The sequence below is a fragment of the Notolabrus celidotus genome, chromosome 9 (genome assembly GCF_009762535.1).
Source record: "Notolabrus celidotus isolate fNotCel1 chromosome 9, fNotCel1.pri, whole genome shotgun sequence".
Lineage (NCBI taxonomy): Eukaryota > Metazoa > Chordata > Actinopteri > Labriformes > Labridae > Notolabrus > Notolabrus celidotus.
Genome location: NC_048280.1, coordinates 6,895,283 through 6,918,419, shown reverse-complemented (window position 1 = coordinate 6,918,419; position 23,137 = coordinate 6,895,283). Strand labels below are relative to the sequence as shown.

The 23,137-nt window shown below is 41.7% G+C and overlaps 1 protein-coding gene across 3 annotated transcripts in view; it reads right to left on the bottom strand.

Moving 5' to 3' along the window:
* ksr2 (kinase suppressor of ras 2) overlaps positions 1–23,137 on the bottom strand; it is a 148,132-nt gene that overhangs the window by 55,780 nt on the left and 69,215 nt on the right. For all 3 annotated transcript variants that reach the window (XM_034692914.1, XM_034692915.1, XM_034692916.1), the window contains one exon: positions 5,435–5,607. In XM_034692914.1, the coding sequence (XP_034548805.1) occupies positions 5,435–5,607 (173 nt within the window). The remainder of the gene's footprint in view (positions 1–5,434; positions 5,608–23,137) is intronic.

The following is a 23,137-nucleotide window of genomic DNA, read 5'->3' as shown; positions in this document are numbered from 1 at the left end:
GGCCACCATAACTTTTCACATGGAACAAACAAGGGGTTATCATAACACCTGGAGCACGGCACAAACACTCAGAACTGAATATTTATTGTTCAAGTTGACCACTAGGGTACACACTGACATAAAAACAAACATTTGTATGATCCTCACTGGCAGAATTAATTTACTTTTCAAAACTCTTGTTGCTTTTTGCATAAACATGAGATTTAGTGCAATAAAATAAACATGAAGGTGGCCCAATGGTTGGTTTGGCATTCCTTTGTTTTTCATCTGCAGATTTTGACTTTTGCAGAAGCTCTGATGCCTTTTTGTTACTTTGTTATGGTTTAACCCAGGCACGTCCAAAGTACGGCCCGGGGGCCAATCGCAGCCCAAGGTCCATTTATTTATGGCCCCAAGCTTCTATCTTAAAAAGTGTTAGTTATAGCACAGAAATTAATCACATTCTGAATCATCTGTACATTTGCAGATTCTTTCAAGAGCACAAACAAAAATAAAGTCAATCCAGAAATGTCTCAAAAAGCTTCATATGGTCTACTTGTATAAAGCCAAAGCTCTGGGAATTCTGCAAGACGGCAATAAAGAAGAAACTAAAACACTCTTAAAGTTGACAGGTTTTCAAATTAATGTTTTTATCATGATGTGAAAATGTTCTTGATGAACACTAAAAGTTCAGAATATACAAAAGAGGACACAAGACAAGATCAAAATTATGAAATTGTGCAGAAAAGGCTAAATTTGGTGCATAAAAAATGTTCAGAACTCAGGAAAATAATTATTTAGTTCTAAAATTGTTGTCTGCTGATCAAAAAAGTCTTAAAAAAAAACATGAAAAAGAAGTGTGATGAAATCCAGATTGTGATCCTGCCATAGAAAAATGAGACAATATTTTTCCCACATTGCCTGCCAGAAGAAGACAAAGTTTTCTAATGTTTACGTGGCTTTTGGAGAACAGAGGACTACCTAGTTACTGATTTATTGAGAAAAAAAAGTAAAATAATTGTTATTAAATAGATATTTCATGTATAACTTTTTATGATTACTAAGTCTCAGAAGCAGCCCCTGGCCCTGAGGTATTCAAATGTGTGTCAAATGTGGCCCTCTTTGAAAAAAGTTTGGACACCACTGGTTTAACCAATAAATCTCTCATCAGGGACAATTAAGTTGAAGTTGAAAACCAGGTAGAAACATGACAGTCACTCAGTGAATGCTTTGAGTGACCGACGGACCCCAATAGAGAATGTTAATTACCAATGATTAAAGAGGATGAGGAGGACTCTGCAACATGTTTCCAGCCTGAGAAGACGCTTGCTTACTGATAGTTTGAAATAATTGCTTTCTGGCCACTTTATGAGCAGATTTAAAATCTGAGTTAATGAAAATAACTATCAATAATTGGTAAAAAATAAAGACATAAAGAGCTAAATATTACATGAAAAGTCCCTTCACATCTAAACATTTAAACTACACCAGTGGATATGTCAGGTTACAAGACTTTTATACTTTCAGATCATTTTTTTCAGCACATTTTCAGACTTAAAGCTGTACTCACACATTAAATAAACTCCTGAAAACTCTCTGGAATGCCCAACTTGGTCTCAGCAGATGGCTGTCTAACATGAGTCTGGTCCTGCTCAAGGTTTCTGCCTGTTAAAAGAAGTTTGTCCTTGCTGCTGTAACTTGCTAAATGATAGCCAAAGGCCGCATGTGTAGATAAACAAACAAAACAACTAAATTTTCAGCCTGACTTTATCCAGAGTCATCATCAAAAGTCGGGCTGAGCAGGAAATACTCAAGTGCTTGCTTACAACTGAAGCATTCCTCTCATTGGCTGTCTGTCTACACTTTTACTTTTTGTGACATTTCTGCCATGTGTGATCCACACATGCGTAAAAACACACTTGTGTGGGGGCGACGGTTTTAATACCCTGAACTCAGGTTCACAGGCGATGGAATTTTGTGAATCTGTGTACACATTTGTGGAGCTGTGTACGCATTTGTGGATCTTTGTATGCATTTGTGGATTATAATACACATTTAAAAAGACTTTTGGAACAATAAAAGCTCCATAGACATCTCTACAGGTTTAGGTACAAAGCCCCAGACACCGAGTTATTTTTAAAATGTATCAACCCGGTAAAAAATACACCAGTGTGAAGTTTTATTTAATCTAACTGTATCATAACAGTATCACAGCTGACACAGAAAAACAAACAAACTCATGAGAGACACTGACGTTTCAGCTTAGCCCCGGCTCTGACTCATCCCGAGCAGATATCTTTGGTCACTCAGCCTCAGTCTTGTTGGTCCTCTGTGTGTTTTCATTCAGAGGACTTGAGGGGTGAGTGATACGGCTGTTTCCTAGAGGGTCCTGACGTACGAGATGGCGGTGATACCGTAATCCCAGACATAGACCCCGGGACGGATGTTTAGCCTGGTTTAACAGGTGCACACAGCCCGCTTTGTCCACATGATCTCACAAACACACACATACACACACACACACACACACACACACACACACACACACACACACACACACACACACACACACACACACACACACACACACACACACACACACACACACACACACACACACACACACACCAAGACCTGTCCTAAAATAAGAGCTGGAGACCCTGGAGGGAATGAGAGGAGCTTTACAGGGAAAGTAAACAAGCATTCAGTGATCAGTTTAGTCTCTGTTTATGTGTTTTTGGTCAGTTTATTATCAGGTACACACTTTTACTCATTGATAGGAGCCTTTAGATGAATCATTAAAAGCTGTGTGTACGACCAAACATTTAAGAATAGACCAAAAGCTCTTCTTTGTCTTGTACTGATATGTGTTGTTGTTTTTTTGTCTTTCTGGTTTCAGTTTTTTTTTTTTTTTTGTTGTTGTTGATGTCCACTTTGAAAATTAATTAAATATATATACATCAAGAATAGACCAAATGTTCTAAAAATGGAAAGATTGGGAAGTGGGAAAAGACAAATTTCAAGCTCTATGTCTGAAGATAAGTTGTGGCGATATAACTACTTGTGTGAGCTTCATCTTTAAACCTTGAAGGACAAAGAAAAGAGGGATATTAACCCCTTTTTCCTCCTCTCTTAGTGCAGCAGATTTTAACAGAACAAAACAGAGTGGAAGACATCTTGAAGATTGACACCTACGTAACGTGATGGTTCGATGTGAGGTGGTTGGGTTACTCTATAAATAAGAAACAGCAGTCAAATCACATGTCACCAAACCAACCAATCAGAGGCTAGGATGACCCAGCTCCAGGTAAACGTACTGAAAACCACAGGTGCACATTCAGCATATTTGGTTTAGGATTAGATACACAAATAATAACCCCAACTCGGTCTCAGCAGGTGGTTGTCTAACATGAGTCTGGTCCTGCTGGAGGTTTCTGCCTGTTAAAGGAAGTTTGTCCTTGCTGCTGTAACTTGCTAAATGCTGCAAAGTGCTCTGCTCATGGTGGATTAAGATGAGATCAGACTGAGTCATGTCTGCAAGATGGGACTGGATCTCATCCACGTGATGTTGGGTCTTTGTTAGTAATATAATATAGAGTACGGTCTAGATCTGCTCTGCTTGGAGAGCATCTTGAGATAACGTTTGTTGTGATTTGGCGCTATATAAATAAAGATTGGTTGATTGATAATAACTTTTATTAAAACTACTAAAAACACAAGCTCTCAAATCAGGAAGCCTGTCTTTGGGAATAATGTTTCACATACTTGAGACAGCTAATGCTAAAGTGGGAAGTCTGAGGTGGTTTTATAAGCGAGAGAGTTGAGTATATCCACTCAGAAAGCCTGAGGAAGCGTATATAAGACTCAGATGCCTGCTGCTGTTTGAGATCAGCTCAGACACATATTGCATACTGCACTCAGAATTTATACAACCATCAACACCAGAGAAACAAACCTTTACATGGAGTAACCTGAATCTGAATACGTTAAAGCATGACAGTGAAGAGGAGAGAACACAGACTTGACTCTGACCACAACTGAAGGCTTTTTTCAGGTTAAAGGAAAAAAAACAGGCAGATTTCCAAACCATGCTGTGTCTAATAACACTTTCTAGTACAGCAGGGATAAAAACAGCAACATGTACTTCCTCCAGGTCCTTAAAAACTCCTCGTCTACGTAAGGAGATCTATCCCTGCCGCAGCCTCAAGCGGTGCTTTGCTCGGACGCTCTGTCTCAGCGGGTCTTCAGTATGCACTCCCACACACACACACACACAAATGTGGAGACATGGGAGATGGCCTCATTGTGACCGACTGTTTACAGCTTTGTGATCAAATGTCACGACTGTATTTATTTAATATTCAGACTTTGATTGTGTCTGAGGGTAGAGGGGTGGTTTGGCCGTCATTGTTAGCCCTCAGCGTCTCTTTGTTTTACTTCAGGGTGAGAGGAAATGATCAGTCAACATGAAAATGACCACTAAATTATCTCTTTTTAAGAGGGTTACACGCTGAGCCATCACTGTGTCTCAAGCTGAAAGTATAACATGCTCATTTCAAGCAACAGAAAGCTACTTTTTAGGCTTACTTAACAGACATTGGATGATACAGCTACACAAGACTTGTCTGCTCTGTTTAAATTTTTCGGGGGCCAGAGATAGAGCTTGTTTTTTTGTCTTCAGAGACCTGCGTCCATCATCCAAACAGCTTTACTTTGCAATTTCCACTCTTCTCTCCATCCTGACATGCGTATGTTCTGTGATTATTCCACGCCATGCCGCCACAAACTAATACGCACATCTGCGCCCCACAATTCTATTTGTCGAGGTCTACAACTATTCACAACATTGAGGGACCGCCATCCATCACTCCTCTCCCTGACACCGCCTTCATCACTCCTCGTCTCCTCCTCAGTCTAATGGCTTCCGCAGAATGCCCATAATGCATCAGCCAATAAGGCTGCTAATGTGCAGCGACACACCACCTCCGGTCATTATGGCACAGCCTGATTGTCCCTTTGTTGCATTTTCCAGCAGAGCTGTGTTTAAGTATATTCTTAATGAGAGGAGTGAGGATAATGTGAGGGCGTGAGTGCAAAAGGAAGAGCGTGTAAGAGTCCAGAAAGTTCAACAGGAAGTGAGAGACTTGATGGACATCGTAGACCAAATGTGAGAAAGTCTAATATTCCATATGTTTCAACCACTTCTCCTAAAAGAGAAAGAAAGACTCATTTTGGGGGGAAATAATCTGTTTCAGTTTTTAGCCACAGGGTGCACTAAACTTTTTGACTGAACCGAGCAGAGACCAGAGTGGCATCTCAGAAATGAGTCTTTGCCCGAGAACTAAATAAGCAGAAGTCAGAATTATGAAAGAGAGATATATTAAAGGCATTGAAAAAATCTCATTTCATAAAAAGCCTGAGCGTGAGCTGATTAAAAAAAGAAGAGCTGCCTTACTTGCAGAGGGTGTTTCAGCGTGGACGGGAGGTGTGGAAGGGATGAAGGAGGGGAAGAAGAAGGATCGCAGGGATCGTTCGGTGAGCAGGGGCGAGCGCTGCGTGGGCAGGTTTTCACAGCTGCCCACGCTGCTGTGGATCTTAAGGTTCAAGGGCTTGGTCTTCTTCTTGGCTCTGAGGGAAACAAGGCAAGAGAAAATACAGGTTAGATTGAAAGAAGAGAGGTGTACAGGTGTCAAAACGCTTACTCAAACTCTAGAGCTTTTTTTTTTGAGCAGGTAAAAACATGTTGCTTTCAATTCCATGCATGTGCAGTAAATACTTGCACGTATACAGTGAGACAAAGTGTGTGTTTGATGTGAAAGGTAACAAGATAGAATAAAAACAACCAAAAAATAATAATGTGTCTGAGCTTAAAGTGAACTTCTTAAATCATCTGAAACCAAAAAGAACATTTGAACTTAAAGAAGGAAATTTTAGAGTTCATTTGCAAAAACAGATAACTCCCTTTTTGTAAAACTTCAAAAAACATATTTCTTTTTGATATAGATTCCTAATAAAGTTACATTTTCAAGATACCTCTGATTAGTAAAGTCATTTTGACTTAGTCTAAGCCACCTAACCTCAGTTCATTGATAATACCAAAAGCTAGAAATAGAAAAACTATGTTTTTTAAAACATTATTTTAATTATTTAAAAGTGAGCTAACTGTTTTTGCAAATGAGTTCTTCATTTTTTAATTATTCTAGCTGCAAGAAACTCGATCAGTCAGTTCCTCTGTCTGTAAGTTCATTCAGAAACACTTGAACTAATAACTATCTGATGGGTGGCATCACATTTTTCAAAGAGACTTTTATTGTGATGAGGTATTTGCCGGTTTGGTTCAGAGGTTAAATCACACGCTCCACGTTCGGAAGCTGCAGTCCTGTTTTTCAAATCTGACCTCTGGCCATTTGCCACTCGTCTTCCTCCTCTCTCTATTCTCATTTTCCCTCTATCCAGTTTCCTATCCTCTAAATAAAGGCATTAAGAAGCCCACAAAATAAACTTTAAAAAGAAAACATCAGCTTTCACCACCTGACTTCGGTTGTAGTTGAAACAAAGTTTCAAAAACTTCCGACACAACCACGCAGGAGAGGTAATAATTTATCCACCCACTGGAGTCCATAAACATAGACCATAATGCAATGCAGACGCAAGACATGTTGCATTTTGAATAAGTGATGTGACTCCAGCTTTTAATGAAAAAACTCTCCGCTCACACCAGTAACTATCATTATTATTCTCCACCTACACAAACTCTACTGTGCTGTATATCCCACAGCTGAATGCCGCTTTCCCAGGCTCATGGAGAGCCATGAAAGTCAATCCAGTGGATAAAACAAGAAGAGAGAGAGAAAAATATGCACCAAGAAAAATCAGATACAATAACATCTAAACAAAACTCTGTCTTGGTTGATTTGTTTTTCTTATTCTGAAGTAAAGTCTAGGAGTTAGTGCTTGTTTGACTTTTCATTAATGTAAAATCTCTTACCTGAACAGTAAATCAGACAATAGATCATTTATGTAAATACAAATACAAAAGCTTTCACTCATATTATTGCACTATTATCACAAGATTGGCACCAGTCTGTAAGTTAAGCATAACAAATAACTTCTCTATCCAATTTTGGTCTTTAGTTCAGATACAATGCATTTTGATGAAAGCGCCATGCAGGAAGAAAAACACCTAAAAATACACACAGCCACACTCAGGTGTATGTGGTTGCATATGATCACGCTGAGACACAAAAATAAACCTCCCTCTGAATTAAAGGAACAACATCAAGTCCTCAGGCAGAGCTGAAGGCAAGTAACATGGAGAAAAGTGTTGACAACCCTCACTGTGTTCTAAAATACAAAGTTAGGGGACAACATCAGATTCCTCCGTCTATGAAGTGCAAACCTGACATCTGACGAGAGGCAGCTGAGACAGTGAGACGCAGCTCATGCACAGAGAGCAAGGCAGAGAGACAAAAACAGAGACTCAGTGAAGGGAAGAAGAACCAGATAGTAGGGATGCACCGATCCTACTTTTTAGGTCCCAATACCGATATCGATACCTGGGCTTTGGTAACTGCCGAGACAGATACTAGCCGATCCAATCACGGTATTGATTTAACAATCTCCATTCCTTAATGTGAGGATAGAATCATTTTTGGCAACTTCAGGCTTTTCTGACTTTGTAAACCAAAATAAAATCAACATTTTTCAACTGACAGTATCATTATTCAACAGATTATAAATGTGTACCAGCAGTTTGGTGAGTTAATTTTCATAACCAACAGATATTACAATTCAACTGTAACCCTCAGCAGTGGATAAGAGGAATTATATATTCTGTTTAAAAAAACTGCTTCAAATGAGAAAATAAAAAATATGTCAGCGTAGTGTTTCCCACAGAAGACGCACATGGCTGTTGTAAACACAGAAAAGCATGGAACTGAGATGAATAGATCTGCCATATCGATCGGCACTATATATCGGCCCCTTGTCACTGATATCCGATCTAGCTTTATGAGCCCGATCTAGCCGATATCCGATACCAGGATCGGATCGGTGCATCCCTACCAGATAGACATGTTTTTGGAGGATGTAGGGACTTACACAAGAACTAAGCTCTCTTGGAAATGGAGCGCCGCCTGCAAGCTAGTTCAGGCAGACAACTCGAGCTGCGCTCAGTCATACTGACACGTCATCATCCTCCCTATCAGCTGATCTCAACATCCTCATTTGGCGGTCTATTTAAGCTGCAAGTCTCCCCGTCTCTGTCTCTGCCTCTGCTTTGCAAGTGCTCCTGCTGTCCTGCTGTGTGCAAACTTTGTACCCACCTCCTCCCCGGCATCCACCTGCGGGCTCCGAGGGGGGTTAGTCCTATCTCATTGCTCCTAAATGTATGCATTTAAATAATGTATGCTGAGTAATGAGGTTCGGAGTCCATACGCCAAACACAATACTGTATGCTGCAATAAACTTTATCTTAAGTGAACGTGAGTTGTCGTACTGAAATGTTTTCATTAAAATTATGCCAATGCAGAAGTGCAAAAAGTGTCCACTTGGGGCTGGCTCCCAAAGCCAAGAAATCTTCAGTAACATTTACAGCCTGGTACTGTGCACCGGTGTTTCAGAGACTTTGACTTTCAAGAGAAAAAGACAAATATTTATCGCCGATATTAATTGTCATGCACTCCTAAAGTTTGCAGGCAGATATCTAACTACATGTAGATTTACTTCATGATTTTTTTTAAGGATATCTGCATGCAAGACACTCAGTAACCATAGACTGTATAATAAATGGACGTAGTATCCGTGACATCACCCATTTGTTCCTGAAGCTCTATTTTGAAGCCAATCATCAGCGGGTGCGATATTGTGTATGCTGAACTCAACCTAACTTAGTCTGTGTTAGTGTGAGGTTAAGAGTTTGGCCTTTAGTTATTTCACTAGCAGCCTGCCTGTCAATCAAATCAGCAATGTCCTTACTCAGACAAAACTCACAAGCTAAATATCTTCAAAAATACAGAGTAACAAAAAACTCACCTCCAGTACAGTGTGTGCTGATAGAGAAGTTAGCTATTCAGACCTAAAGCATTTTTTGTACCAGGCTGTAAACATGTTTATTTCTGCTGTAAAGATCATCTTTTTTGAATGGGTGTGTATGTGGTTACTGGTGTTTCTGCAGCCAGGCTCAAGGGGATCCTAGATGAACTGCAGTTTTTAGCACTTCCACATAGGCTGCATATTCCAAGACCGGAGGTTGCCGCTTGGCAGTAACACTTAGTAAATAGCTTGTTGATGTTGTTTCTCAACACCAACTCCATCCTCACTCCAGTTTCTAATCAAACTGCAAAAAAAGGCAACACATGGAAGAGGATGCGTTGGCCACAAGTCCCTAAATGATGAAGTGTTGGCCACACCAGTAGCCTGGAAAAGTGGGTTGTCTCTCCCAGAGGTAATATCGTCAGACAATGGTTCATGGCTTTTGAGATTGCACAAGAACCAAACAATAAAACTGAACACAGGTAAGGTCTGGATGAGAAGCAATCAAAAGGAAGGACACTGATTGAAGTCCAGGTAGAGACAATCCCTAAAGAGAGGTATAAAAACACAAAGTTTGTTCTTTAAAAACAGACTTTTAAAAGCAGAAACTGTGGCTTTGACTCTCCACTTTTCATAAAAAAGTAACATTCATTAAGTATTTAATCCAACAAGATTCTTTTCCTCCCATGTCAATCTCTCCCTCCCCAAACTGAGTCACGCAATTAGACCTGTAAACCAACCCAGCACTTCACCCCTATCTCCTGCAATAAGGAAGCAGCCCGCAGGTTATCACTTCTCCGTCATAGAGCTTTTGTCAGCTATTCCGATGAGCCCACTTTATGCCATCTGAATCTAAATGAAACTATTCATCTCCCTGTATACACGTCTTTATCCACTCCCCGAATGATTTGTAAATGTTCAGTCAGAGAGAAGTCAAAATGAATGAAAAAAGAAGGGAGAGGATTCCCAATTTTGGTTTAGAAAACGGCGCTGAAGAAGAACATGTTGGAAGGGAGGGGGGGCCCGTTGACTTCACAGTTGTTAAATCGTCTATTCAGATATCTTTTTCGGCTCAGCTCATAAAAAGTTCAAAGAAAGAGGAACTTCAAGAATTCACGATACAAAAAGACAGAAGAAAAAGGAGGCGGGTGACTTGTCAAGTGTCAAGAGGAATCAGTGAAGGTGTGAATAGCGGAGTTATCCTTTGATGTAGTCGAGTCACGACGCATGTCTCGGATGGAAATCATTACATGTTTGTGTCACATTTCAAGCAGCAATTTTCAGTCTCTTATCCTGTCAGGTCTTCCAAAGTAAGTAAACAGAACCTCCAACGTTTCTCTTTTACAGTGGGATACAGACTTTCCAATTGAAATATTGAAGTGATTAAATCACACGGTGTCACCTTTCTCACCTACGGATTCTACTGATTACTTATTCATACTTTCTCTTCCTGTTTCCCCTGTGACATTGTTTCAGCAGAATTGTATTTAACCTGAAGTGAGTAGGAGTGTAATGTAAATTTGTTATTGCCCTCAGGCAGCACTGCATGAAAAACAGACCGTGGGGCGCCGTTTGCCTAGCGGTCTAAGCACACGCCCCATATACAGAGGCTATTGTCCTCGACGCAGCAGTCGCAGGTTTGACTCCTGGCCTCTACCATTTGTTGCATGTCTTCCCCCACTCTCTACTTCCCACATTTCATGTCTTTCTCCAGCTTTTCTATCCAATGAAGGCAAAAACGCCCAAATCAAAACTTAAAAAAAAAAACAGACTCTGTAGTGGAATGCACTGCATGGGCTCAAAACAACATTCAAAGTTCACCTTCCATGAACACAGTTCATCGCTACATCCAAAAATGCAGGTGAGAACTGTACCATGCAAAGAGGAAACCATATATAAACAAGATCCAGAAATGCTGATGTCTTCGCTTGAACTGAGCCCGATGAAGGTGAGGGAAAGTGAAAACTGTCCCATGGTCTGACGAATCAAAATATAACATTCTTTTTGGATTCCATAAATCAGTTGTTCTCAGAGTGGGGTCCTGGGACCCCTGGGGGTCCGCGAACCATAGCGTGGGGGTTCCCTGAAATAATTTGAATACATTTCTAATAAATTATAAAGTTGTGCCGTGTCATTACAAAACAGCATATACACCATTGTTATGATACCATTCTGTGGCTCGAAGGGATATGTAAGTCTTGTTACTGTTAATTTTCTGAAAGCGTTTAAGATCAATTACTTGAAAAGTATAAATGCTGTCATGTTGCGTCCACAAGGAATGAAATGACCCTGTTTTAAAGTATACAAGTGGTATTTACTTGATTCAAATTGAAGTGTTATCTGTTTATCACTATGGTACAGGTCTAAAGTCTTTACATTGATATGTTTTACAATACAAATAGTCCCAAGGGCAACAAAGAGTGCAAATGGTAGTAAGCATGTGCTTTAGTGATGGGAAGTTCAGATCTTTCAGAGAGCCGTCTCTTTTGACTCGGCTCCCAAAGAAGTGCCGGCTCTTTATGGTTAGGGTTAGGGTTCTAATTAGGGTTAGGGTTGGGGTTCTGATTAGGGTTAGGGTTATAATTAGGGTTAGGTTTAGGGTTAGGGCTAGGATTAGCGTTAGGGCTAGGATTAGGGTTAGGGTCCAGGTTCGGGTTAGGGTTAGGGTTAGGGTTAGGGCTAGGGCTGGGGTTAGGGCCAGGGCTAGGGTTAGGATTAGGGTTTGGGTTAGGGGTTAGGGTTAGGATTAGGGTTTGGGTTAGGGTTTGGGGTTAGGGTTCGGATAAGGGTTTGGGTTAGGGTTTGGGTTAGGGTTAGGGTTGTGATTAGGGTTAGGGTTAGGGTTTGGGTTAGGGTTCTGATTAGGGTTAGGGTTCTGATTAGGGTTAGGATTAGGTTTAGAGTTATGATTAGGGTTAGGGTTAGGGTAAGTATTAGGGTTAGGGTTAAGTTTAGGGTAAGGGTTGGAATTAGGGTTAGGATTAGGGTTAGGGCTAGGATTAGGCTTAGGGTTAGTGTTAGGATTAGGGTTAGGGTTAGGGTTAGGGTTAGGGTAATGATTAGGATTAGGGTTAGGGCTAGGATTAGGGTTAGGATTAGGGTTAGGGTTATGATTAGGTTTAGGGTTAGGGTTATGATTAGGTTTAGGGTTAGGATTAGGGTTAGGGTTAGGGCTAGGGTTAGGGTTAGGGTTAGGGTCAGGATTAGGGTTAGGGTTAGGGCTAGGATTAGGGTTAGGGTTAGGATTAGGGTTAGAGTTAGGGTTAGGGTTAGGGCTAGGATTAGGGTTAGGGTTAGGGTTAGGGTTAGGATTAGGGTTAGGGTTAGGGTTAGGGTTAGAGTTAGGGTTAGGGTTAGGGCTAGGATTAGGGCTAGGGTTAGGGTTAGGGTTAGGGTTAGGGTTAAGATTAGGGTTAGGGTTAGGGTTAGGGTTAGGGTTAGGGCTAGGATTAGGGTTAGGGTTAGGGTTAGGGTTAGGGTTAGGGTTAGGGCTAGGATTAGGGTTAGGGTTAGGGTTAGGGTTAGGATTAGGGTTAGGGTTAGGGTTAGGGCTAGGGTTATGATTAGGGTTAGGGTTAGGTTTAGGGTAAGGGTTGGAATTGGGGTTAGGGTTAGGGTAATGATTAGGGTTAGGGTTAGGATTAGGGTTAGGGTTAGGGCTAGGATTAGGGTTAGGGTTAGGATTAGGGTTAGGGTTAGGGTTAGGGTTAGGGCTAGGGTTAGGGTTAGGGTTAGGGTTAGGGCTAGGGCTAGGGTTAGGGTTAGGGTTAGGGTTAGGGGTTAGGGTTAGGGTTAGGGGTTAGGGCTAGGGCTAGGGTTAGGGTTAGGGTTAGGGCTAGGGTTAGGGTTAGGGCTAGGGTTAGGGTTAGGGTTAGGGCTAGGGCTAGGGCTAGGGCTAGGGTTAGGGTTAGGGTTAGGGCTAGGGTTAGGGTTAGGGTTAGGGTTAGGGTTAGGGGTTAGGGTTAGGGTTAGGGTTAGGGTTAGGGTTAGGGCTAGGGTTAGGGTTAGGGCTAGGGTTAGGGTTAGGGTTAGGGCTAGGGCTAGGGCTAGGGTTAGGGTTAGGGTTAGGGCTAGGGTTAGGGTTAGGGTTAGGGTTAGGGGTTAGGGTTAGGGTTAGGGTTAGGGTTATGATTAGGGTTAGGGTTAGGGTAAGGGTTGGGATTAGGGTTAGGATTAGGTTTAGTGTTAGGGTAATGATTAGGGTTAGGGTTCCGATTAGGGTTAGGATTATGGTTATGATTTACGTTAGGTATAGGGTTAGGATTAGGGTTAGGGTTTTGATTAAGGTTAGGGTTAGAACCAGAACCAAACTCATGCAAACAGAACCAGAACCGAACCAGAACCAAACAAGAACCAAACTCAAGCAAACCATTCAGAACTGAACTAGGACCGAACCAGAACCGAATCAGTACCAAAGCCGAATCGAACCGAATCAGAAACGAACCAGAACCGAACCAGGACCGAACCAGAACAAAAACCGAACGGAACCAGAACCAAAGCCGAACCGAACCGGAACCGAACCAGAACCGAACCAGAACCGAACCGAAGTCAAACAAAAAGAACCAGAACCGAACCAGAACCGAACTCAAGCAAACAGAACCAGAACCGAACCAGAACCAAACCAGAACCAAACTCAAGCAAACAGTACCAGAACCGAACCAGAACCGAACCAGAACCGACCCAGAACCGAACCAGAACCGAACCAGAACCAAACTCAAGCAAACAGAACCAGAACCGATTTAGGACCGAACCAGAACCCAACCGAATCAGAACCAAAGCCGAACCGAACCAGAACCGAACCAGAACCGAAACCGAACCGAACCAGAACCGAACCAGAACCGAACCAGAACCAAACTCAAGCAAACAGAACCAGAACCAGAACCAAACTCAGGCAAACAGAACCACAACCAGAACCAAGTCGAGCAAACAGAACCAGAACCAACTCAAGGAAAAAAGAACCAGAACCAAACTAGAGCAAACATTATTACGGTCCTCAGGTTGGCATTGAGAAAAATCAGATGCCTCAGCTTGGATGGGCTGATTTCTCCTCTCACTGAGTATTTGCCCAGTCTTTGAGAAGATTCTCTAGGAAGGAACAGATGTAGCCACAATACACATCACCTGCATCCTATATCCTCACATGTGATTGGCCGCACGGCCGCCATGCTGTCCAATCAAAAGAAAGTTCTGCTGTGAGCAATGCTGGGGCTGAGCACTGCGAGAGCTAAGCAGCGAAAGGAAACCGTTGAGTACCGGTACGGATTCACAGGTATCCGTACCCATCCCTAGACCAACATGCTTGTTATTGGCACATAGTTCATAGCCAGCATCCCTGATGGTATGGGGACACATAAGTGCACATGGCATGGGTAGCCTACACGACTGGGAAGGCTCTATTAATGCTGAACAATATATACAGGCTTTGGAGCAACATATGCTGAAAACCAGGCAATGCCTTTATCAGGGGAGACCTTCCATATTTCAGAAAGACAATGCCAAACCACATTCTGTACGAATTACAACAGCATGGCTCTGTAGTAGAAGAGTCAAAGGGGACCTCTTACTTTCGAGCAGCTGAAATCCTATATCAGGCAGGAATAACACCCGATTCAACTCCAGAAACTGATCTCCTTGGTTCCATGACAGTAATGCCCCCCTGCCCCAACTCTTTGGAATCGTGTTGCTGGAATCAAATTTAAAATGAGCATATATTTGTCATACAACAATAACATTTTTGATTCATTATCTTTGTAGTTGTATTGTTGTTTCTTGTTGTACCTCTGTATTTTGTAAAGCACGTTTTTCAAGATAAGTTGTTTCAAAATGTGCTAAATAAGTCAAGATGACTCGGCTTGTTTTCTCCAGCTGTTTATCCTTAAAAGAACAATCTTTGAATTTTCTAGAACTGTTTAACTGTGCTCATGCAACATTGAGAAGGATCCCCTTTGGCAGAGTACAAAACAAGTTACTCACAAGTAAAATCACCACAAGTAAACTTCCAAAACCTCTATTTGAAACAACAAAACTTTCTTCTTCTTCTTTTTTACATTGCTGCTGAAGCCCTGAAGAGAGATCAGAGCTTTACTTCACCTTCACCAGATCCTTTAGATTCCTGAAAGATTAAATATTTACTTCTAAACAAACAAGCTACAAAAATAAATCTGACATAGAAGCATACATGTTCATGTATTCATCCACCCTCCTCCACTTTCAGAGACAGTAATTAAAGTGACACCTTCCCCTTAAAGTTACATTTGATCAGAGCAGTGAGGGGAACAGGAGAGCAGGGATCCTTCAGGCGACGTATCACCTTTACATTCTGACACATCAGGAGGATTTCTGAAAAGCAGTCATGAATATTGCACAGCTTTCTGCTTAACAAGCTTGGAGTTATTCTCTATTCAAGTGGCACACGATGCATTGATGCTGCGAAACATTCAAACTCTGTCTAATTATTAACACTTGTGTCCATCCTGGAGAGGAAATCACTCAACTCCACTTTTTCCCTCAGAAGTATGTGAAGTGCTCGGCTCAGGCCCACATGACCAGAGAAGCACCCTGTTGCTTTTTATGCTAATAGAAGTGTGGACATATATTTCTGGCAGCCACTGCTCCCGGCCACTTTAATAAAGTTGGATGAAACTGAAGTAAAGGTGGTGAGAATAATGATTACAACGGAGAATTGCTGTGAGCCCTTTGAGGAGTTTCATCCAAAGCGGATGTCTGCGGTGTCAAGCATGAGCTGAATAAAAGGTAGCTGTTTGATACTCTGGTTAGGCATTTTTAGTTTTCATTCCTGAGGCAAGTTAGTCAGACCGATGCCAAACTTAACATAAGAGGAGTTCATTGTTGTTCCATGGTGAGTTAAAAAATCAGATATTTCTCTTTAATTATTACAGAGTTAAAAGAAACTACAAAATTGGCTTGAGGAATCGTTTTCACATGAAAACTATATCTAAATGAGTTGTCTTCTTATATGTATTACAAGTCTCTGTGTGTAGAGTAATACCTGTATAGTATACTATCTAAGAGAAGTAGATCATTCTGGGAACAATCTATGCAATCAATCAATCAATCTTTATTTATGTAGCACTGAATCACAACAGATGTTATCTGAAGATGCTTTTCCAAACATGGCAGGTCTAGACCGTATTCTATGTTCTATTATTAACAAAGACCCAACATCAAGACAGGATAAGATCCAGTCCCATCTTACAGACAAGATTTAGCAAGTTACAGTGGCAAGGACAAACTTCCTTTAACAGGCAGAAACCTCCAGCAGGACCAGACTCATGTTAGACACACATCTGCTGAGACCGAGTTGAGGTTGAAAAGAAAGGACAGAGGAGAGGATGTTATGACAAAGAGGAATAAAGGCCCAAACTATGGAATTAAGACCTCAGTTGGATAAGACCAACTTTACGCTTTAAAGTTATAGTGGATACTTTTGCTTTCTGTCGAATTTGGCGCCCCATGTGGACATAGTTGTGCTGCATGATTTTATGCATAGGTCGTATTTTCTGATGCAAATCTCATCCGGCTTCCTTGTAACACTGACATGTATCTATCATTGTGAATTCTTGCTGTGAGAAAGTGTAAGAATGGCTGGTGTCTTGCTCAGGGGGACCTCAGTAGCACACCCAAGATCTGAACTGGTGTCTCTGGAGCAATGAGTGCATGATTTGGTCCATTGCAAGACTTGTACCATTGATTTTCTGGTTCCTGAGGCATACAGATTCAAACACTAAATAAATTAGAGTTGATTTTTGTGTGGTTTAACTTGCAGATATGATGGTGGGTTGTTAGCAAGCGGCAATCTCCATTCTAAAAATCCAGAATCTGCTTGAGGCTGGCTGCAGAAATACCGGAAGTCACATACACATGAATGGGAAAAAGACGATCTTTACAGCAGAAATAAACATGTTTACAGCCTGGTACAAAAGACGAGTGTAGTCTGGATAGCTCATTTCTCAATGTGCTCTCACTGTGAGGAGGCTGAATTTTTTTCTAGCGCGGTAATTTCAAAGATATTGAGATTATGAGTCTTCCAATGAGAGGCACAGCTGACTGTGGGAACACTGCAGCTGTTGGCTAGGAGGCTCAAACTCCGCCTCTTTACGTCACACTGGCTCGACAGAAGCAACAGTGCTGCCGCTGCCGATTGGCTTCAAAACAGCATTCAGAAACAGATGGGTGACATCACGGATACAATGTCCATATTTTATACAGTCTATGGTCTCCACACATAGACTGTAAATAAAAATGGACAGCATTGCTCCGCCTCTTCCCGTTGTACGGTTCTGAAGCCAAAAAATCCCGCTCCTGGGCGCCACCATTGTGCAGCCAGAGCCTGTGAAGCCACTGTAATAAGCTCCGCCCCACAGCGTTGCATCACAATACGCTTTGTGTTCTTTGAAGTTTCCCTCTATGGCGGCTGTGAATCAAAGGAAACCCGGAAATAAAACCCCATTTTTAACCTCTAATAACTAACAAAAAAGAAACTTTTCAGGAAAAAGAGGCCTTGGACACAAAACAGTCAAATACTAACTACATATCACCACAGCATACGGATGTGAGAAACATTCGTACGACATGTATTTATTTTTTAAAGTTTGACTGCTCCTCCATTCAAATGAATGGGGGAGACAGATTATTTTATCTATACTGCAGCCAACCACCAGGGGGCAGACACACTGCTGAAAGCTTCACCACCAGGGCCGTATCTAGCACGCTTGGTTCCACAGCAGCAATATGGCTGCTGCCGACGATTTGCCTCAAAACAGCTCTTCAGATACAGATGGGTGACGTCACGGATACTACGTCCATATTTTATACAGTCTATGGTTGTTAGATGTGACAGATTTTTCATGTGATTTATCTTTAAGCTACTGGACGCCTGGCTTTCCCTCCGGATTAGTCATTATCCATCCATATATGGTAATGGTAAATGGACTTGTACTTATATAGCGCTTTTCTAATCATTCTGACCACTCAAAGCGCTTTTACACTACTCATCACATTCACCCGTTCACACCATATTTACTCTCTGATGGCAGAGGCTGCTATAGTAAAGGACCATCAGCATTAGCTAATCTCATTCGTACACACTCACACAGCTTCGGTGACTGCAGGAGCTCGGATCGAACTGTTAACCTTCCGATTGATAGATGACCGACTCTACCCGCTGAGCCACAGCCGCCTATTCATCCATCCCATTTATCCATCTTTAGAGATGACAGAAAATGTGTCAGCTTTGAGCCACTGATGCAGAATCTTATCAGAGGAAATCCAGTAGAAGGGAAACAATTCACAGCTTGTGCTTAAAGTTGGCAAAAATATCTGAAACTTGATGTGTCGTGTTTCTTCGGGTATAAAAAACAACAGAGCTGAAAGGTGGATTAAGATTTAATCCAATAGAGAATCAGTAACTTTTATAACCTTGTTTAGTGCAAATGAACGCAAAGCAACAAGTCTAAGTCTGGTGTCATGTTACTGCTCAACCCTCACAGCTAAAGCCTGCAGTATTGAAACTAAACCCTTCCACTTGTTTGCTAATTGGCTTATCTAAATGTAAGTTTGTTTGTCAGGAGATCTATCTTGAGCCTCAACCTCTGTAACAAATCAGCGCTGCAAACATCAAACATCAAACACTCCCGCGCGCTGCCACTGCAGACGTCATCACCAAATATAACAGCAAGTTAGAAAATCATGTTTCATAGTGACGGAGAGAGTCGTGTCTGTCAACCCCTGTGTGAAGGTGTGCGTGCGTGGCTGACTTTTTTCTGATTGTGGTTTGATGCCTCACCATGAAGACACCTACTGATCACCTGTTGAGATGCTTGGATGATAATAAAGTCTTTCCTCCTTCTTCCATCTCTTGTTATGTCGTCTTTAACTGTCAGCGTCTCCCACTGGGACATCGGTGGGTGTCAGTGCACTGTCAGAGGCCAGGGGACGCACAGCACTCTTCGTCAGGATGGGATTTGTGTGTGTTTGTGTGAGAGAGTTGTGAACTGAAAGCTGGAAATGATACTGAGGAGACAGGGAGAAACCCAAGGTTGAAAAAAAAAAAGGCAAACTCAAAGGGCTGCAAAAAAAAAAACAGCCTGTGTGAGAGACAGAAAATGAGAGAGAGATAGAGAGAGTGGGGGAGTTGATGACCTGATGAGATGTGAGATTGGTGGTTTGGGACCGAGAAGAAGGGAGGGAGGAGTTGACAGGAAGGCGGACTGTGACATGTTGTCTTCAGGAGCCTCTCTGGGACTCTGCACAGCCTGTCTGGTTAAAATAGTTTTATTCTTACAGGCTGTTGTCATGTGAAGTCAAAAGCAATGGCGTGTTGATGTAAGTCTGGTCACAAGATGTGGTTTATGTTTGGTCCGCTCGATGGCTTCTCACTGAAACAACAGTCAACACTGTTGTGACAGTAGCATGTAGCGAGCTGTTACTGCCTGGTGGCCTCCACATGGAACTGGAATGGTGGCAGCCAGTCTCAGAGTCTATTTTCATATTGGGTGGTTGGAGTAGTTTCAATGAAAGTTTTGCTCATTTTCTGTAGCCGGTCGTTTGATGTACGTGGGGAAGTTGGAAAAAGCGTGGCATACAAATGGCATACAAAATCCCACTGCCAACAAGCTGTTTGGACAAGTAATTCTCAAGCGTCACTACATATACCCTACACCACTTTTACCTGTCCGATCCCCCCCTCTGAAAGTCACTAAACCCAATGGTTTTATAGTTTGAAGAGACAATATTGCCAGATTATCTTATCTTGAGTTGAAGATGATTGGGTTGATGATTGGATCCCCCCCTGTTTGAAATCGCAATTATTAAACGTTCGATATTTACGATCAGATATCCTGTTGTGCAGAGGAAACTCAGAATACAGCCGAGCATGCTCAATCTGTGGATTGTCACGTGGGACAGAATAGGTTGTTTGCAATAATGTCATGCAAGTGACGTGTGGAATTCAAATAGGGGTCTGGAAGTAAATTTCAGAATGGAAGCAACCAAGGAAAGCCAGTATTGTGCTGCTCTAGACACCATAATAAGACAGCGATACTGGAAAAAATTCTGGATTATGTCGGAAAGGACCTCCTCTCATGAGGACTTCCGATTTTTTAACTGACCCGAGCTTAATTCTGAATGTGTCTGCCGTTGACATCACTAACTACCTCGTCCTCCAGACTTCATTTTACACCACTGAGCAAATGAAGGCATTCAAAAGCCTCAAGGCTCACAATATTTTTGAGTGGTTGGGTCCACGACCTGGTCATCAAGGTGCTCAACAACGACTGTCGTGTGGCTTTCACCAGGGTGAGTATTTTAAAATGAATCTCCATATGAATTGTCCTCCTAGCCACAGTGCCATCAGCACTAACGTTTTTTTTACTTAGTGCAGGTTAACCACTCTAAATGGACCAGTCAACGGTAGCTTGCAGCAAGTAAAATAATAACTTAAATCAGCTGTCTGGCTAACATTACCAATTACTACCCATTGTTTGTGGTTAATGGTTAAAAACTCCAGCAGAACAAAGATGGGAAAAAATTAACATTACAATGTAAAGAAGGAGTTAGCTTCTTAAACATAGGAATAAATACAGCATACTACATACATTACTTTAACTTACCCTGGACAAAGTGGTCACCACACACAAGGGCATAATCCGACTACGCTCTTCCTGACCATAAACGAAGGTTTGCTATCCACTGTTTCCTCTTTTTTCTGAGAGTTTTTTGCGTTTTCCCCCTTGAGAACCACTCCCTTTGGGACACGATAAACACTTGTCGACTTCTCTCCATTTTATCAGTTAGGGTAACCATAAAAAACACAAACCGAAGGCATTTTTCTTGTGTTTATGTGTCTGCGCAGACTGTTGCAAATCACTTCCTGACCCCCATCTGCATTTCGCGCCACTGCCACGCAACGGAAATTACGTCATATGCAAACAACCTATAGACATTCGAGAAGCAGCCATTGTGACAATAGTAAACGCAAAGCATAAATGTGTCCTGTAAAAGATAAAACAATCAAACACGGAGAGGAGTTGGAAGGAAATTACACTGCAATGAATGTACTGCAATTTGCTTAGCGATGTTGGAGAGGTGGAGGGGCTGAAAGTTTGAGCGCAGCACTGACAAAGGCACATCAGAGACGGAGAACGGCAAGTTTGCATCTCAAATAGATCGCCAAATTGGGAGGATATCTTGTAACGCCATTGTGTGAATGGCACCAGTCAAGTGGGAAATCAGTGCAGCTTGAGTTGCCTGCCTGAGCTAGCCTCCAGTCATGGCTTCCTTTTCTGGCCTTGGCTTTACCAAGTGTCATGAGTTTTCAGTCACATTAAATTTGGTATACAGAGAGAGGAGGAAGAAGTAAGAATAAACTGAGCAGATCTAAAAAGGGTCCAGGCTCGGCGTCCGGTGGCCGGGCCCAAAATATGTCAAACCTGTGTGGCCTTAATTTCCCTCTAGGACAAAATATGTGTTTAGTTTGTACTGCCCAATCACAAGCTGAGATAGTGGTTGGAATCAGGAGAAAGAGGTCAAAGAGAGGACTCTGTAGACAGTCCATATTGAGCACACCGCTCTGTGAATACGCATGAGATCCTAAAAATAGACAGCTTGCCCTATGCCCTCTGTCCCTGCATTCATTTGGATGCCACATTTAGAATTAATTAATGCTAGACACAGCAATACTTCAGAACCCGGAGGCAGGCATTTGACCCACCATCAGGTACGGTTAAAGACACATGGTCGAATCTCAAGCTGAAAGAACAAAAGGAAAGGTGGATCATTTGAAGCACTGCATACAGCTTCTTCTATGTTTTGTTGAGAGGATTTGAGGAGTGCAATCTCAAAGGAGAGTTTTACTTGATAAGTCTTATGAGATCATTTGTAATGGAGATATTTTCCTCAATATATCATACCGTTGTCAAACTTAAGATTTGTTCTCAGCAAGCCAGACACAGGTCCAGGGATGACATTGACCTCCCTTGAAATCTGATTGGTCATCACTGGTGCCACTTAGAAATCGTAAATTATGATTGGCTATTTGACTTGTCAGAGGTGGGACTTAAATCAACTACTTGGGCTGGGTTGCAACCAGAATGCATAATAAATGGATGTATCTGTGACGTCACCTATCTGTTGGCGGGTGCACTATTGGTAACGTCGAACTCAACCTAACTTCTGAGCTAGTATGAAGTTAAGAGGCGGGCCTTTAGCCTTTTTGCTAACAGCTACCCGCCTGTCAATTAAGTCAGCTCTGTCCTTATTTGGGCAAAAGTTTAATATCTTCAAAAAGAACAAGTTATAAAATACTTCACTCCCCATACAATGTGTGCCAATAGAGAAAGTAGCTATATAGACTTAAACTGTTTTTTGAATCAGGCTGTAAACATGTTTATTATTGTTGTAAAGATCGTCTTCTTTGAATGTGTGTGTATGTGGCTTCTGGCGATTCTGCAGCCAGCCTCAAGTGGACGCTCCATGAACTGCAGTTTTTAGCACTTCTGCATGGGCTTCATATTTTAAGACTAGAGGTTGCAACATGTTCATTTTAGCTGTCTTTGCATTTCTTTTGTTTCCTGTTTGAATGGTAACTTTGGACACACTTTTTATTTTTCAGTCCTCTATGTAACATCATGAGGAAGCACTCTATTCATTTTCATTGTTATGCTGATGACACTCAGCTCTATCTATCAGTGAAGCCAGAAGAAACCAATCAGTTATCTAAATTAGTAGCTTGTCTAAAAGACATAAAGACCTGGATGACCAGAAATTTCTTACTGCTAAACTCAGGAAAAACTGAAGTGATTGTTATTGGCCCCAAACACCTCAGAGAGACTTTTTCTAATAATATAAGTACCTTAGACGGCATTAGTCTGGCATCCAGCACCTCGGCTAGGAATCTAGGAGTCCTATTTGATCAAGATTTATCCTTCAACTCCCAAATTCAGCAAATCTCAAGGTCAGCCTATTTTCACTTGAGCAATATTTCTAAAATTAGACACTTCCTATCTCAGAGCGACGCAGAAAAACTAGTCCATGCATTTGTTACCTCCAGGTTAGATTACTGTAACTCCCTCTTATCAGGCTGCCCCAATAAGTCTCTAAAGATTCT